Source organism: Equus asinus, unplaced genomic scaffold (genome assembly GCF_041296235.1).
Source record: "Equus asinus isolate D_3611 breed Donkey unplaced genomic scaffold, EquAss-T2T_v2 contig_803, whole genome shotgun sequence".
NCBI lineage: Eukaryota > Metazoa > Chordata > Mammalia > Perissodactyla > Equidae > Equus > Equus asinus.
Genome location: NW_027225520.1, coordinates 1,925,241 through 1,943,320, shown reverse-complemented (window position 1 = coordinate 1,943,320; position 18,080 = coordinate 1,925,241). Strand labels below are relative to the sequence as shown.

Genomic DNA, 18,080 nt, shown 5'->3' with positions numbered 1-18,080 from the left:
ACTGAAGCGGAGCTCGTGAACTTAACCACTCGGCCACGGGGCTGTCCACTAGCTAGAATTTTTTTAATCTTAGTTTCTGTTGTTCTTTTGTTTTCATTTGAACTTGTCAGAGTACTTTTTGTTACCTTCTATTAATCACAAATGATTCTTTTTAAAAGTGTTGTTACTGTTTGGAGGCCCTGGGAAGAAAGGTACTTTCATATAATCTTCGAGTGTCTACTGACAGAGTGGCAAGCAGAATTGCCCACTTTTTAAAAGTTGTTCTTTATTTCTTTCTCTTTATTCATTCATTCATTCATTCATGCATTAATGTTTTCCCAAGGACATATGGTTGAATTCATGTCAGCTAAAGTCATGTTAAAATGCTACTTCTCTTTAAAAATGACACAGTGGATCTTTTTATGTATTTATCAGTTATATTTTCTCTTCTGTGAGTTGCCTGTTCGTATCTTTTCTCTCTTTTTCTTTTGGATTGTTTGTCTTTTTTTTTTCAGTTTGTGATTTAATATTCTTAATTTTAACTATTAATTGCTCACCTGTCATGTTTTGGAGAGAATAATTTAAAAATACGTAGGAAACTTTAACAGGCTAGCTGAGCAACAATTGTGTTAATCTTTTTTAAACAATAACAGATTTCTTAAATTACAGTACTTCTATATATATAGTGCTTTTATAATTTGGAAAAAGATAACCAGAATTTTTAAAAATATTTTTATTTTCGAAAATGTCATTTCTTTTCATCTATCCTAAAAAAAATTTGGTGATTAACGTATTTTCACCATTTTTGATTTGTTAGGAATGACATCTGTGTGTGTGTTCTCTAAAGTCTTTTCCAACTCTAAGAAAGTTAGCTTTCAGGAAATCCTTTTTGTTGTGTGTATAGGAAAACATTCAAGACCTCAAACAGATGAAACAGACTCTGTTCGATGCTGAGGCTGTAGCCCTCGATGCCAAGAGAGAAGCAGCCTGTCTCAGGAGTGAAAATCTGGAGCTGAAAGAGAAAATGGTAAGTGATTTTTGTTATATTTATAATAAAGCAGTTGTAATGATCACTACATTTTTGTGAATTTGTATTGTTTCTCTCATAGAAAGAACTTGCAAGTGCATGCAAGCAAATGGAAAATGATATTCAGTTATATCAAAGGCAGTTGGAGGCAAAGAAGAAAATGCAAGTTGATCTGGAGAAAGAATTACAATCTTCTTTTAATGAAATAGCAAAACTCACCTGCCTTATAGATGGAAAAGTTCCAAAAGGTATTTTATAATTTCAGACTTACCTCTTTGCAAATCCAACTGCCTAAAGGATTTTGCACCTCCATTCCAATGATTAAAAGTCCATTGTTCTCTGATGTTTGTAAGTAGCCTAATATTAAATTTCAATATCATTTGGTGTCAGTATTTATAAGTGTTTCCATGGACTTCAAATTATAAAGGTTTAAGAATTATTTTTCAAATGAATTGGACCCGATCTTGAAAAAGGCGATTCAAGAACTTTTAACAATTGGATTACCTGTTGACCAACACTGGTTCTTTCTTTAATAAATTTTATATAATCTGATTAAGTAATCTAAGTTTGTATGTAATTTAAATTGTCCCAATAACTGCAAACTGTTTAATTTACCAAAAATATCCTAGATTTGCTCTGTAATTTGGAATCAGGAAGAAAGATTACTGATCTCCAGAAAGAACTGAATAAAGAAGTTGAAGAAAATGAAGCTTTGCATAAAGAAGTTAATTTGCTCTCAGAGTTGAAATCTTTACCCTCAGAAGTAGAAATGCTAAGGAAAGAGGTAAATATGTTTTTAAGCAAATAACTCTTACTTTGAAATAAAAACCCTTGCAATATTGCCTTAAATATTTTGCCATAGTTTGTTTTAAAGTAACAGTGAAGAGACTGTAAACATTTGACCCTGCTTGTTAGGAACATTTTCAAAGAATATGTAACAGTATACTTAGTAATGAGATCCATGTAGGGGCCATTTCTATAGTCCTCAGATGTAGTGCTTTTCAACAGAGATTGATGGCCCACCCTTAGTCTTTATCTTTTTTGGTGCTGTTGCTGTGGTCATATCACTATGTTGAATAAAGGAGAGTAAGGAGGTAAAGAGGGTGGCATTGATGAAGTTTTAGAGGTTGACGTAAATATTGCAGCCTAGTGAGCAATTCCGGAAACCTTCTGCCAGCCTTTCCTTTTTCTGCCTTTCTGAAAGAAATAAAAAGGACAAGAATTTGAGTACTTACTACATGGTGAGCATCATGCTAAACAACTTTAGCAACGTTATTTAGTCATCCTAAAAACTCTTTAAAGTACATGCTGTTTTTTAGCCCAACACATAGTTATGGATCTAAAAGCTGAGTTACACAGACCTGCCTCCTACCCTGAGCCTGTGGTTACAAGAGCTCTACTGTCTCGCTCCCTCTCCTTTGTCTCAACTTTGGCTCTCCTCTCTTTTTCCCACTTCCTTCTCCTTTATCTTTCACAATGATTAAACTATTTATAAGCTGGATGTTGTTGGTTTAAATTAATTACTTAAATAATAGTTTCAATTTAAGTTATTTAAAATTTAAATTATTCATGGATTAAGTTTTTGGAAATCTGAGCTGCATTCAAAGCCTTTAGAAAGAAAATAATAAGTCAAATTCTAAGAAAAACCATAAGATGCCTGAAACACCATAAAGTTAGAAAACACTTTAGAATGATAGATAAGGAAATAAAGACATCCTAATTAAGTGTTTCTTCTCCACTCAATCCTTACTAGAACCCAAACAAAACTTTGATGGTAAAGTTAAGCAGGATAATATATTGTTATAAAGATGTGACAATAAAAATATTACCTTTCCTCAGTCAAATCTGTGCTTAATTTCAATGTCTTTTTTCTTTTTTGCAGATAAAGCTTTTCTTTTCCTGATAACTGCTGTAGTGGATCTTATATTGCTAACATAGCTAAATTTTATTTCTTTTCCGTAGATAAATGACAAATCTGAAGAGCTCTGTAAAATAACATCAGAAAAAGACAAATTGTTTTCTGAAGTAGTTCATAAAGAGAGTAGAATTCAAGATTTACTTGAAGAAGTTGGGAAAACTAAAAGTGACCTAGCAGCTAGCCAGTTGAATTATAAAAGAACTGATCAAGAATTCCAAGATTTTAAAAATCAACATGTTGAAACTGAGCAAAAGTATAAGATGGTCCTTGAGGAGAATGCAAGAATGAGTCAGAACATAGGAAATCTCTCTAAAGAAGCTCAAACACTTGGTTTAAGCTTGGATGCTTTGAACATGGAGGTTGGTACAACACACCCTCTATGGAAATGGTCTTTAGTTTTCTGGGGTTTGGCTTCTATATAGATGCCACAGAATGCTCTGCTTCTCACAGTAACTTTTTCTTATTTTAAAGCTTTCTTACAAAACCCAGGAACTTCAGCAGAAAACAGCTGAGAGTCAAGAAAGGTTAAATGAAGTGAAAGAGCTGAAGCAACAATTAGAAAGTAGAGATTCTAGGCTGCAAACTGTCGAAAGGGAGAAAGCACTGATTACTGAGAAACTTCAACAAACCTTAGCAGAAGTAAGAACCTTAACCCAAGAAAAAGATGGCCTGAAACAGCTCCAAGAGAGCCTGCAGATTGAGAGGGACCAGCTCAGAAGTGACATTCAGGACACCGTGACCATGGTGAGGCTTTGACAGAGTAAACTGAAAACTCAGAGCCTCTTCAAGACGTTCAGGAGCCATCAGTTATTATTTATGATCAAGCAGTAACTATAAAGTTATTTTCATTGTTTCACATTATTCTAATTGAAATTGTGTTCCCTTTCTCTGACAAAGAACATAGATACCCAAGAACAATTACAAAATGCTCTTGAGTCTTTAAAACAACACCAAGAAACAGTTAACACACTGAAAATGAAAATTTCTGAGGAAACTTCCAGGAATTTGCGTATAGAGGAAAACATAGGAGAAAATTCGGATGAATTTCAGGAAAAGGTAAAGGGTATTTCTGTTCGAGTTTTCATATACTATATGTGAGCTTTCTCCTTAACTTCAGACACTTAAGTACATAATGGTGACCTCAATCTTATTGATTATTCACAGTGAATAACTAACAACAGTTTACAAGATTAGCCCTAGTGTCTTTGAAATAACTTCAGATATAACTGCTTACAATCAGTTGGAAAAGGAAAAGGCAAAAATGTTAGTTCAAACTTTGAGCTGATATTTTCCGAGGCCTGGTGTATTTTAAACATCTTTAAAAGCCCCTCTGAATTCTAAGAATGTAAGAAAGATTGAGTGCTTATTATTACTTATGGGTAAAATATTTGTTTTATATCAGATTTTGTGTACTAGTTGAGAGTTCACTATCGATGTGTGTGTCGTGTTCATGTCTGTTTCTAGAGCTGTGCTGTGCTTAAATCTCAGCTTATTCTAGGCAGCATGGTTCGTTTTGTCCTGAAACCTGGGGAGAAGAGCTGCTTTGTTATTTAATTATATACAAGAAAGGCTAGGATGCTAATGATGATTTTTTAAAAGGGAGGTATATTAGTCTGCCATCACAAAATATCATAGACTAAGTAGCTTAAACAACAGAAATTTACTTTTTCCCAGTTGTAGAAGCTAGAGGTCCAAGGTTAAGGAGCTAGAAAATTCAGTTTCTTGTGAGCCCTCTTCCTATCATGCAGATGGCACCTCTCCTCACATGGCCCTTCTGTGTGTGAGCCGAGAGAGCTCTGGTTCTCTTCTGCTTCTGGAGTGGACACCAGTTCTATGGGGTTAGGGCCCCAGCCATATGATCTCATTTAACCCTAATTACTCTCCTTAAAGGCCCTCTCTCCAAATACAGTCATTTTGGGGCTTAGAGCTTCAACATGTGGATTTTGGGAGGACATAATTCAGTCCATAACGGGATTGCCTGTAATTTTATATAACTGATTTATTTACAATGCATTTCTACTTTTCAAAAATGCCTTTTATATGTCAGAATTTTTTATACTATTTTTCATTGTTATTATACTTAATACTATTTAATCCAGAATAATTACTACTGGGAATTTAAAACGTTCACCAATAGGAGAATGGTGAAATAATCTTTCATACATCCATAGCTTGGAGTAGTAGTCATTCATATATATATATATATATATATACGTATAAATTTATTTTTGTTTGTTTTGTATCTTTAATTGTGGTAAAATATACATAGCATAAAATTTACCATCTTTATCATTTTTAAGCAAACAGTTCAGTAGTGTTAGGTACGTTCACGTTGTTGTGCCACCAATCTCCAGAATTCTTTTTATCTTGTGAAGCTGAAACTCTATACCCACTAAACAATTCCTCATTCCCTCCCTCCTCTAGCCCCTAGCAACCACTTTTCCACTTTCTATCTCTCTTAATTTGGCTACTCTAGGTACCTCACATAAGCGGAATCATGCAGTATGTTGTCTTTTTTTGACTGGCTTATTTCATTTAGCATAGCGTCCTCAAGGTTCCTCTATGTTGCAGCATACATCAGAAATTCCTTCCTTTTTAGGGCTGAATAATATTCCATTGTATGTATATACTACATTTTGTTTAACCATTCACCCATTAATGGGCAGTGAAGATTGCTTTCACCTTTTTGCTGTTGGGAATAATGCTGCTATGAACATGGTGTACAAATATCTCTCTGAGTCCCTGCTTTCAATTCTTTTGGATGTCAGATTTACTGGATCATGTTTTTTATCTTTTGAGGAACTGTCATACTGTTTTCCATCATGGCTGTACCATTTTACATTCCCACCAGCAGTGCATAAGGGTTCCAATTTCTCCAAGTTCTCACCAACACGTATTATTTTCTCCTTTTTTCACAGTAGCTATCCTAATAAGTGTGAGATGATATCTCATTGTGGTTTTTATTTGCATTTCCCTAATGACTAGTAATGTTGAGCATCTTTTCATGTGCTTGTAGGCTATTTGTATATCTTTACAGAAATGTCTGTTCAAGTCTTTACTCATTTTTAAATTGGATTGTTTGGTTTTTGTTGTTGAATTTTAGACATTCTTTATATAGTCTGGATATTAACCCTTTATCAATTGTGTGACTTGCATATATTTTCTCCCATTCCTAGGTTGCCTTTTCACTCTGTTGATTGTGTCCTTTGGTGCACAGAAATTTGTAGTTTTTATGTAGTCCAGTTTATCTCTTTTTGCTTTTGTTGTCTGTGCTTTTGGTGTCATATCCAAGAAATCATTGGCAAGATCCACTTTATGAAGTTTTTCTCCCATGTTTTCTTCTAAGCATCTTACAGTTTTAGTTCTTATGGTTAGGTCTTTGATCTACTTTGAGTTAACTTTTTTATATGATGTAAAGTAAGGGCCCAACTTCTTTCTTCTGCATGAGATATCCAGTTTTCCCAACACCATTTGTTGAAGATACCATCCTTTATGATTGAATGGTCTTGACATCCTTGTTAAAGATCATTTGACCATATGCAAAGGTTTATTTCTGGGCTCTGTTTTCTATTTCATTGGTCTATATATCTGTCTTTATGCCAGTACTGAGCTGTTTTGATTACTATAACTTTGTAGTAAGTTTTGAAATCAGGGTGTGTGAGACCCTCAGCTCTGTTCTTTTTTCAAGATTGTTTTGCCTGTTTGGAGTCCCTTGAGATTCCATATGAATTTCAGGGTGGATTTTTCTATTTCTGCAAAACACTATTAGGATTTTATAGGGATTGCATTAAATTTGTAGATCGCTTTGGGTAGCATTGACTTCTTAACAATATTAAGTCTTCCAATCTGTGAACATGAGACGTCTTTCCATTTATTTGTGTCTTTAATGTATTTCAGATACATTTTGTAGTTTTCATTGTACAAGCCTTTGCCATCTTGGTTAAGTTTATTCCTTAATATTTTATTCTTTTTGATGCTTTTGTAAATGGATTGTTTTCTCTATTTCCTTTTTTAATTGTTTATTGTTAATGTATAGAAATGTAATAGAGTTTTGTATAGTCATGGAATTTCTTTAAAGTAGACATTATCTACAATTGGAAAATTTCCAGGATACATTATTAAATAAAAACAGATACATACTAAAGAACAATTCAGTAAGATCCAACTTATGTAAAGAAACCTCTATATACCTTTATATACTATTACTCTATATAATGAGCTTCTTTTTTCCCATTTACTCTGGGGTACAATATTCCTGCCTTGGAAAAGGAGCTTTCTCTTCCTCTCTCCCTATGCTTCAGTCATTCTTTCCTAGAAAGCATTTTCACTTGCTCTGTATCTTGTATTCTCAGTTTATCTATATTTTGGGTCAACTATGGGCCAAAGGCACTTGACCTTGATTTAAAATTTATGACTTCCACTTTTATAAGGGGAAAGGTTTTTCAATAGTTTTTTGAAAATAAATGCACAGTCAGTAGCCGCTTTTAAACAAATGCAAAATGCAGTCACAGGGCCCCATGAGAAGGAGCAGTAGAGGCGGAGTGAGGGAAAAGGAGAGTTACACTCACCGGACCAGCCAGTCTGTGGTATTAAGTTCATGCTGGAATCATCTGTGTTGATAAAAGGGTCTAACTGGAAATTCTCCTGGGCCATTCTGTTCATCAGGGTTTCTGAAATCTGGGATGCAATGCTGAGGTGAGCTTGGTCTTGTGAAATCGTGTTCATGCTGGAATCACCCATGAGGATAAAGCAGTGGGTCTAGGGATTTCCAGATAAACCTGTTTATCAGAGCACCAGAGGGCAGCCTATGATAGCCTAGTAGGTCTATCATGAAGCCTCTAGGAGTGCCCGTTTTCAATCCTGCTTGATGTGTCTCTCTCTGGAAATGAGTTTCTCTAGTGTGTCTCAACAGAAATTTTAAACTTTGTGATTAGTAGGCTTATTCTCATATAAAGGACACAATTTTTTTCCTTATTTAATAATTAGACCTATTAGATTTGCTCATAACCATGGTAGCTGGAATACTTTCTAGGCTGAGTTCAGTTTTGCACTTTGTCTCAATCTGCTTTGTTTTGTGTACATTTCCATATTTAGGAGTAAAGATGCAAGATTCTGAATTATAGTAGCTGACTGACTAATCCCAAAGACTCTGTGTTCCTGCCTTAATTTCTCCTGTAGTTGTAGTTAGCTCTCTGCTCATCCTTGTAGAAGCTCATGCAGATTGCCAAAAAGAAGGGGCTAACCAAATGAAATATGGTTTGTCTGTATCCACTCTAGAGAATTGAGCAACTACTAAAAATTATAATTTGGAGATTATGTAACAGCATGGGAAAATGCATATCATCTAATCTAAGTGGGAAAGAAAAACTAAAAAGGATCTTATATGTAAAGTAGTCATAATTGCAATGTTAAAAAAATTCTTTTAATAGAAGAAACTCTGGAAGGAAATATTCCCAAATTCTAATAGTGGTTGTGTGAAGTTGGTGTCATTGGATGATTTTTTTTCTTTTTCTTTTTTTTCTAATTAAATATAGATTATTATAAAAACTTTTTAAACATCTGTGACCAATATTCAGCTGAGTGTTTTTACTGGGCTAGTATAGGATTATATGGTGATACCCTAATTTCATACTGGTAACATCAATCTTTGTCTCCTTTTACCAAGGAGTCCATGTATCAGGTTACCTTTGGTTAAGACTTATTTATGGATAAATGGATTTATATAACATGCTTTTCTTAAGCAGTATATGAAAAATATGAAAAGGTGAATTATGCTACTATAATATGAAATATGTTTCTAACAAAACTCTTTTGCCCTCTTATCTATAATAAAACTCTGAAAATAAAGATTTGTTAGTAGTAGGGCATAAGTTATGGTTTCCAGCTTTTGAAGGAAAGAAATAAAGAGGGAGAGTTTAAGCTGGCTTACTCCTTCATAAAGCCAGGTTAACCCATCGTACATGAAGATAGTTGTGAATTATCTATAGCTGTCCACATAGCTCTTACCAGTGAACAGGCACAAGAGCACGAGCTCTGGAACCAGACCACTTGGATTCAAAGTCTGATAACTTCTCTGAGTGACCTTGGGCAAGTGACCTACCCTCTCTGGGATTCAGTTTCCTTGCCTGTCAAACGGAGATAGTAATAGTGCCTACCTTGTAAGGTTATGGGGAAGATTAAATGTGTCACTGTGTGAAAATAGTGCCTGGTACATAATAAGTAATAGAAGTTTGGCTATTTTTATTATTAAAACTGTTACTAAGAAATTCTTCTCTAATGTATTAATATTTTAGATGGTTGGCATAGATAAAAAGCAGAGTTTGGAAGCCAAAAAAACCCAAGTGCTGATTGCAGATGTTGATAATGAGCTAACTGAACAACAGAGAAAGATATTTTCTTTAATACAGGAGAAAACAGCACTGCGACAAATGTTAGAGAGGGTTACTGCAGAAAAGGAGCAACTGAAGACTGACCTGAGGGACAGTATTGGAATGGTGAGATTCAGCAATGTGTTTTTGTCTTTGTATGTTTTAGATTTTTACAACTTTATTGAGGTATAATTTACATGCAATAAATGTATCTGATGTGAGTGTCCAGTGTGATGACTTTTGACAAATGTCTCTACTTGTGTTCTCTCCACCCCAGCAAGTTCCCTCCCACCTCCACCCAGGCAATCCTGATCTCATCCTCTGCCCCACATAGTCACTGTCCTGATGTTTTCCACCTCAGCTCACTGTCTCTTCTAGAACTTCACACAAATAGAATCACACTGCATGTGCTCTTTTGTCTCACTTCTTTCTACACTCCTTTTTACTGCTTGGTAGTCTTCCGGTGTATGAATAGGCCACAATTTGTTTAGCCTTTCTCCTATATTGATGGAAATTTGAGTTATCTCTACTATTTGGGTATTTTGAATAAAGCTGCTATAAACATTCTCATACAAATGTTTTTATGAACATATATTTTTTATTTCTCTAGAGTATGGATCTAAGTGAAATAGCTGGGTCATAGGGAGATGTATGTTTAGCTTGGTAAGAATTTACTAGGCTGATTTCCAAAGTATAGTTGCACCGTTTTACATTCTCATCAGCACATTAAGAGAATTCTGATGGCTCCACATCCCCACCAACACTTCATATTATTGGTGTTTTTAATTTTAGCCATTTCTATTGGGTGTAACCTTGTTTTGATTTGCCTTTCCCTAATGACTAAAGATGTTGAGCATCTTTTTATGTGCTTATTGTGTATCTTTCTATAAACTGTTCTCTCAGTGATGTGTTGTATAGATTTCAATGTACAGATCTTGGACATATTTTGTTAATTGGTTCCTAAGTGTTTCTATTTTATTTATGCTGTTGTAATTTTTCTTAAATTTCATGTTTAATTGTTGTTAATGTTTGCCAATATTTTCAAACCTACTTTAGTTTTTGTTTCTATATGTGGGGGCAATCTAATGTGTAATAGATTGAAATTAATATTTTCAGAAGTTTGCTATGGATCACAGTAGACCCTGACCTTTTGTGTAATTTTCCATGTTTCTTAGGATTGTCTGTTTGGTCAAAGAGCTGAATGTAAATAAGAGTACAGACAAAAGTTGTATTTTCTTCTCGGTATCTGTCTTGTAATGTTTTTTGGTCTTGATACTTGAGAATGTCACTCTTTAAGCATAATAACTAAGATTAGTCCAATTCATGCTAGCAAAGGACGGCTGCTGTTTTGAGCTTGCTCAAAATCAAAGCCATCCCAGCATATGAAAAGCCTATAACCTGCAGTCTCATCGTCTATCGATGAAAGCTTAGAAACAGTCTCTTTTGGCTTCAGGGTAGAAAACAAGCAAACCTCTTATGATGGAATACTAAATCCAGTTCTAATTCTCGTGGTAGGAATGTAAGTTGAGCAATAAAGAAACAGCATAAGAAAGCAGATTCTTGGCATTTACATGATCAAAATAGACTCACTTTCTTTTTAAGTTAGTCTTTTCCAATATAGTTTGCCATGATTTCTCCATTTTCAGGCTGAGGTAAATGCTGATTTTTACCTGATTTCCTAAATGTAAGCTAGTGTCATTTAATCTCAACTTTTAAAAAATTCTAGACCATTGAAAACCAGGAAGAATTAAGAATTCTTAGAGGTGAACTTAAAAAGCAACAAGAGATAGTTGCACAAGAAAAGAACTGTACCATAAAGAAAGAGAAAGAGCTTTCTAGGACCTGTGAGAAACTGGCAGAAGTTGAAGAAAAGCTAAAGGAAAAGGTGAATTTTTAAAGTTATCTTCCTGGCCATATTTCCTGACTAAACTTTTTTTTTTTGGTGATAAATTTTGGTTCTAATAGACCTAAATTCCAGAAATAGAATGTACCTCCCAAATGAACAGCTCTCAATGCTAATATTTTGGACAGTTTGAACTCACACTAGGATCTTAGCTAACCTCTTTTGTGTGTATTATATTATCCTAGAGTCTTTCAATGAGAGGGGGCCTTGGTTCATCTAAACTACTCATGATGTATTCATTCATTCATCAAATATTTATTGAGCATTACCGTGGGCCAGGCACTGTTCTGGGCACTTGATATACATTAGTCAGTAAAACAAAGCTCCTGCCCTTATATAGAGCTATATTAGTCATTCTCTAAACTCTAAGATTTGTCACTATTACCATCTCTTAGATGTTTGCAAGTTCCTGAATTATTTCTTTTTTAGAAGTAAGGTGCTGTTGTAATATAATTGTGTAAGAGCTAAGACTGTTAGAACAATTGTACTGCTCTAGTAATTCTAAAATGGACCCACTGATATCTTTCTGTTTATCCTAAGAACAGTGCTACATGCATTATAAATAGCGTAGTGTTTCCATTGTGCTTCTGTGGAATGTTTTTTTCCTAATATATGTTCTCTTAATTCTCATCCCTTTCACTATAACCTAATTGAATTTACTAAAACCTCCTGTCTATTTCATACTCCTCCCAAAGAGGTGATATCAATAGGCTTATGTAAAAGTTAATGCCTCAGTGTTTGTGTGGGCCATCCCCTAAAGACCTTATTGGAACTAAAAATAAATTATCCAAAAAGGTTTTAAGAGATGAGGAATTACAGTTTATTTGCCAGGTACATCTATATATTTAGTCAGTCTCTTTTCTTTTTAAATTTTTCGCATTTTTACTTTGCCTCCTTGATTAACCAAGTGACACTATGTTAGTTTCTTAGGACTTCTGTGTCAAATTATCATAAACTTGCTGGCATAAAAACAATGGAAATTTATTCTGTCACATTTCTAGATTCTCGAATTCCAAAATCATGGTGTCGGAGGACCATGCTTCTTCTGAAGGCTCTAGAGAAGAGTCCTTCCTTGCCTTGTGCTATCCGTGGCTCCCGCTGTCCTCGATAGTCCTTGTTCTGTAGCTGCATCACTTCAATCTCTGTCTCCATCTTCACAGGATCTTCTCTGTGTCTCTGTGCGTCCTTTCCCGTCTCTTATGAGGACATTCTCATTGGATTTAGGGCCCAACCCTAGTCCAGTAGGGTATCTTCTCAATCCTTAACTAATTACATCTGCAAAAACCCTCTTTCCAAATCGGATCACATTGAGGTTCTGGGTAGACTTGAATTTTGGGTGGGACCCTCTTCAGCCCAGTACAGACACTATGCCTAGAAGCTGCTTTACTTTCAGTGCTGCTTGTCTGTTTCCACTAGGGTAGTGTGCAGGGCTGTGATAATGATTCTCTCAGTTTGGCAAAGTACATTTTACATAAGAATTTTAAGATAATATGGCAAAATGGTAATAATAAAAACTTTATTTCTTAAGAGCCAACAACTCCAAGAAAAACAGCAACAACTTCTTAGTGTACAAGAAGAGATGAGTAAGATGCAGGAAAAGATGAATGACGTGGAGAATATAAAGAATGAATTAAGGAACCGAGAATTAACGTTGGAACGTATGAAAATGGAGAGGCTAGAGTTGGCTCAGAAACTCCGTGAAAATTATGAGGACATAAAATCCATAACCAAAGAAAGAAATGATCTACAGAAATTACAAGAGTCCTTTGAAGTAGAGAGAGAGAAACTTAAAGAATACATAAGAAGAATTGAAGTTAAGGTCAGTTAGACCCTTTTCTTCATCTGTTGTGTTTCCTTAAAACTGAGCCAATTGGGAAGGGGGGCAGTGTTGAGATGATGTTGTTAAAATATTCTTTAAACTTCACATGCTAATAAAGGGTCTGGAAACAAAAGAAGAACTCAAAATTGCTCACATGCATCTGAAAGAACACCAAGAAACTATTGATAAACTCAGAGAAGTTGTTTCAGAGAAGACAGATGAAATATTAAATATGCAAATACATTTAGAAAACACAAATACTGCCTTAAAAGCACAGGTATTTTTTTAAAGTTGTTATCTGAGTAGCTGAGAGTTTGAATCAGGTCTTTTGTGTAAAGAAACAAGATATGAGTTAGCCTAAAATTGGAGACAAGTAAAGATTTGCCTATTAATTTAGAAACTATTATTTAGCTTTTTATCAAATCTATCTATATCATAATTTATTGTATGCTTATCTCAAGATCCAAGAACTTCAGGAGAAAGAACATCAACTTCTTAAGGCAAAAAATGATCTCAAGGAAAATATGCATCAAACAGAGCAATTGAAGAAGCAATTAGAGGCCCAGAATTCAACTCTGGAAACTATAGAAACAGAGAAGTTCAAATTGACTCAGAAACATCTTGAGAACCTTGAAGAAATAAAACTTGTTGCTAAGGAAAGAGATGGCCTCAGAAGAGTGGAGGAAACCCTCAGAACGGAGCGAGAGCAGCTCAGGGAAAGCCTGCGAGAGACGGAAGCTACAGTAAGCGATACTCCTTCCCTCCCTCGTGAGGAAGCGTGGGCTTTGCTGACAGCAGTGAGCCCTGCTTTCACATGATGGTGCTGCTGGTGTGAGTGAACTGATAGAAACTTTTAGGCACGTAACTTGGTATTGTTCTTGAAAATTGTAAATTCTGTAAGCAATATTTTCTTCATAGACTTTATCCTACATGTATACTTAATCAATTGTTAAGATAAAGAAATATATATATATATACATACACATATATACACCACAGTGTTGTTCATTGTAGCAATTTGTAATAAAAAATGGGATACAATCTGAATGTCCATCAGAAGGAAACTGGGTAAACAAGAGCAATATGTCAGAATACTATGCAACACCTAATAAAAAAATGGAATAGATTTGACCGTCCTAATATGGAAAGCCCAGAATGACTCTTAGGAGGAAAAGCAAGCTGTAGAATAGTGCACATATAACATGTTTGCCTCTGGAAAGTGGAAGCAGGCTGTGGGAGGTGGGGACAGGGAGGAAAAGCTTATCACTTTCTAACAACAAAAATACAGAGTAAGAAGTAATAGTTTTATTATTTTTACTAAGAAAATATGTTATTTTCATTAAAAAAATACTAACATTTTAACATTAAGATATGTCACTGTTCTCAAAATTTCTCTAATGATGAAGAATCTGGAAAAACAAGAGGAACTAAGAATTGCTCACATGCATCTGAAGGAGCACCAGGAAATTATTGATAAACTCAGAGGGATTGTTTCTGAGAAGACAGATGAAATATCAAATATGCAGATGGATTTAGAAAATTCAAACACTAAATTACAAGAAAAGGTATGGGGGGAGGGGAGGGTTATTTGATTGGCTGTCTGACTTATTTGTGCCTATAATCCTCTGGGGATATGAAATAGTTTAGCCACATTGGAAGACACGTTGGCAGTGTTTACTGACACTGAACATGTACATGCCTGTGGCCCAGCGATTATAGGTATGTACCTGAGAGAAAAGAACGCATACTTCCACATAAAGATATGTACAAGAATGTTCATAGCAGCTCTAATCATAATAGTGAAAAACTGAAAACAACTCAGATGCCTTTCACTGGGAGAATGGATTTACACCTTGTGGTTTATAAGTTCAAAAATAGGCAAAGTCACCTAAGATGACCAAGGTCATGATAGTGGTTGGCTGTAGTAAGGGGGCACACAGGAACTTTTTGGGGTGCTAGAAATGTTCTATATTTTAATCTGGGTTGTTATTACATAGATGTAAACATATGTCAAGAATAATTGAGCTATACACTTAAGATTAGTGCACTTATGTGTATATGTACATGAGTGCATCTATATACATGTGTATATATGCACAAGTATATATATGTATATATATGTACACTTGTGTGTATATGTACATATGTACACACTTGTGTGTATATATATATACACTTACGTATATAATCTCAAAAGAAAATAACTTCTGTGTGGAATTATGCAGAATATTAATGAGTGACATTAGAAGCCTATTGTCTTAATCAATTTAGAAACTATTCTTTATACTTGTCTTAAAAACCATCTGTATCCTGACATGTTATTTTATGATTATCTTGATAAGATCCAAGAACTTAAGGCAAATGAACATCAGCTTTTTAAGTTAAAAGAAGATGTCAGTGAGACACAGAAAAAAATGTCCGAGATAGAGCGATTGAAGAAACAATTCAAGGCCCAAAGTTTAACTCTGGATAAAATAGAAACGGAAAACTTAAACTTGGCTCAGAAACTTCATGAAAATCTTGAAGAAATGAAATCTGTAATGAAAGAAAGAGATAATCTAAGAAAAGTGGAAGAGGCACTCAAACTGGAGAGAGACCAACTGAAGGCAAACCTACAAGAAACCATAGCTAGAGTGAGTTATACTCTTTCTTCCTGTCCAGCACACATATTTTTAATACAAGAAGCTTCCTTCTCTTTTAAATAAATGATACTGTTGGTGAAAAAGTAAATGTTAGAGCCTTTTAGGGAGACAGTTTGACAATATCTTATTAAAAATTTATCAGCATATACGTTTGTTACAGCAATTCCATTCCTAGGAATTTATCCAACCAATACATTCACACATTTGGGCAGAAATACAACAGCATTCACTGCAGCATTGTTTGTGGTAAACAAAAGCTAAAAGCAATCCAAGTGTCCGCCATAAGGCACTGGCTAAGTGGGGTTTGTCTGTATAAGGGAACACTAAGCATAAGAATGGGACACTTTTTCTGTGACGTTGATCTAGAAGGGTGTCCAAGGGGTCTGAAAGGAGAAGAGCAAGCAGCCAGTTCAACAAGGAGCAGGACTAGGATGGGCGAGGTGAGGGACAGGGTCTGTACTCTCTATCCTTCCATACTGTTCTGATTTGGGGGTGGTGTGTTGGTGGTTTTTAACTGTGAGAATGCATTTTTTTACTTTAACTAGTTCATCATTAAGAAAAGATAATGTGCCTTTATATTATCATATTTCTCAATTTCTTCTAATAATAAAGGATCTGGAAACACAACAAGAACTGAAAATTGCTCGTATGCATTTGAAAGAACACCAGGAAACTATTGATAAATTCAGAGAGAGAGTTTCAGAAAAGACAACCCAGATTTCAAATATTCAAAAGGATTTAAATAAGGCAAAAGATGAATTACAGGAAAAGGTATTGTTGTTTTATTCTTTTGGGAGTAGTTGTGTCCAAAATTATTTGTAGACTCAGCAAGGAGATAGAAATAGATATATAGACATAGATATGTGCTTGTATGTAACAAATAGACTATTTTCCGTCCTTGAAGGAGTTCTGTTTGCATTCTAACTTGTTTTATAATTATCTCAAGATCCGAGAACTTCAGAAAAAAGAGCTTCAACTTCTTAAAGTGAAAGAAGATGTCAGTAAAACTCATTAAAAAATGAATGAAACGGAAGGATTGAAGAAGCAGTTTGAGGCCCAAAATTTATCTATGCAAAATGTGGAAATGGATAACTTACACTTGACTAAGAAACTTTATGAAAGCCTTGAAGAAATAAGAATTGTAGCTGAGGAGAGAGATGAGCTAAGGAGCATAAAAGTCTCTCAAAAATGGAAAGAGACCAATTCAGAGAAACCTTAAGAAAAATGATAGCTAGAGCGAGTTCAGAATCTACCCCTATCTAGTAACTATTTATAAGAAACAAGCTTTTTTGAAAAGGGTAGCAATGTTTTTACTTTTTTTTTCCGGGAAATTTCTACAAACGGAGGATAATGGGAAAACTATTACTATAACTTTTCACACAAACAGGCAAGTACAGTTTTAAAAGAAGCTAAAATCTATTTCAGAAAATACCATTTTAATTCTTTATTTTTAAGAAAAAATTTGTTAAATAAGCAGACTATTTTCTTTAATGAAATTTTAAAAGAGTTTTTAAACCAAGAAATAGCATTATTCTCAATGGAGAAATAGTTGAAGGATTCGATTTACAAAAGATTAAATAGCCCATCTCTCTATCTCTACCTGATAGGGTTAGACGTGGGCTCTTGTTAGTGACATTAGAAGGGAAGAAGGCAAGATGAATACAAAAAAAGAAATTGAACTGAATCCTCTAAAAAGTAATGTAAACTTCAGATCAATAAGAAAGTTTATGAAATCTATAAAAATCTTTTTCATTCTCATATTTCAATAGTGAAGAAAGAATAAAGTGGAAAACAGTATCATTTGCAATCTCAATAGAAACATCAGACACTTGGGAATCATATTTATGTGGACCCTAACTAAATTTATAAAGAGATTTAATTCATTCAACAAATATTCATTGAACAATTAGTCTTCTGGGTACTGCAGTAAATAAGATAAACAAATGGGAGAAAATGTTTTGTTTTGTACTTGTAGTCAGAAATACAAAATGTAGGCAGGGTATGAATTTTCTGGTCCATGGTGCTGGGAAGAATATATGAATGGAGCTTGGAGCACCATGGACAGTACAGACAGTCGTGCTAGCATGTTTAGTTGGCAATAATTATTCTACTGCAGAGATCTGGAAGAGTAGGAACCAGAGATAAATCTAAAACCTAATTTGCAGCTATGAACGTTACAGGAACAGATTCTGTCTCCAAAAAATATGTGGTTCTCCCACTTTTTTCCCCAATGAGTTGAGGTTACTCACTAAAAGACTTCATGATACTATTATTCATTTTCTGACCATTTTTTACATTTTTTTGTGTTACAAGTATAATATTTGATTCCATTATTGAAATAATGTACAATGTGTAATTGAAAAAGTAAATGATTAGACATTATATATGAATGGAGTTATAGCTGAAGCCTTGTTTATTTCTTTC

At 34.5% G+C, this 18,080-nt stretch overlaps 1 protein-coding gene and 1 long non-coding RNA gene across 3 annotated transcripts in view; one reads left to right on the top strand and one right to left on the bottom strand.

Annotated features, from left to right (window-relative positions):
* The window catches only part of LOC139044369 (centromere-associated protein E-like), a 75,377-nt gene that overhangs the window by 31,528 nt on the left and 25,769 nt on the right, over positions 1-18,080 (top strand). Inside the window, exons 13-26 of the mRNA XM_070503833.1 lie at positions 884-1,006; positions 1,089-1,254; positions 1,636-1,790; positions 2,969-3,283; positions 3,396-3,668; positions 3,822-3,980; positions 9,218-9,418; positions 11,019-11,177; positions 12,724-13,014; positions 13,133-13,291; positions 13,476-13,757; positions 14,421-14,579; positions 15,357-15,647; positions 16,269-16,427. Of these exons, the coding sequence (XP_070359934.1) occupies positions 884-1,006; positions 1,089-1,254; positions 1,636-1,790; positions 2,969-3,283; positions 3,396-3,668; positions 3,822-3,980; positions 9,218-9,418; positions 11,019-11,177; positions 12,724-13,014; positions 13,133-13,291; positions 13,476-13,757; positions 14,421-14,579; positions 15,357-15,647; positions 16,269-16,427 (2,892 nt within the window). The remainder of the gene's footprint in view (positions 1-883; positions 1,007-1,088; positions 1,255-1,635; positions 1,791-2,968; positions 3,284-3,395; positions 3,669-3,821; positions 3,981-9,217; positions 9,419-11,018; positions 11,178-12,723; positions 13,015-13,132; positions 13,292-13,475; positions 13,758-14,420; positions 14,580-15,356; positions 15,648-16,268; positions 16,428-18,080) is intronic.
* The window catches only part of LOC139044373 (uncharacterized), a 49,703-nt gene continuing 32,114 nt past the window's right edge, over positions 492-18,080 (bottom strand). Inside the window, exons 2-4 of one of the 2 annotated variants that reach the window (XR_011501312.1) lie at positions 2,836-2,991; positions 2,030-2,203; positions 492-991 (exon numbers count right to left, since the gene is read on the bottom strand). This is a non-coding gene — a long non-coding RNA (uncharacterized lncRNA). The remainder of the gene's footprint in view (positions 992-2,029; positions 2,204-2,835; positions 2,992-18,080) is intronic. The other variant, XR_011501313.1, reaches the window with a different exon arrangement.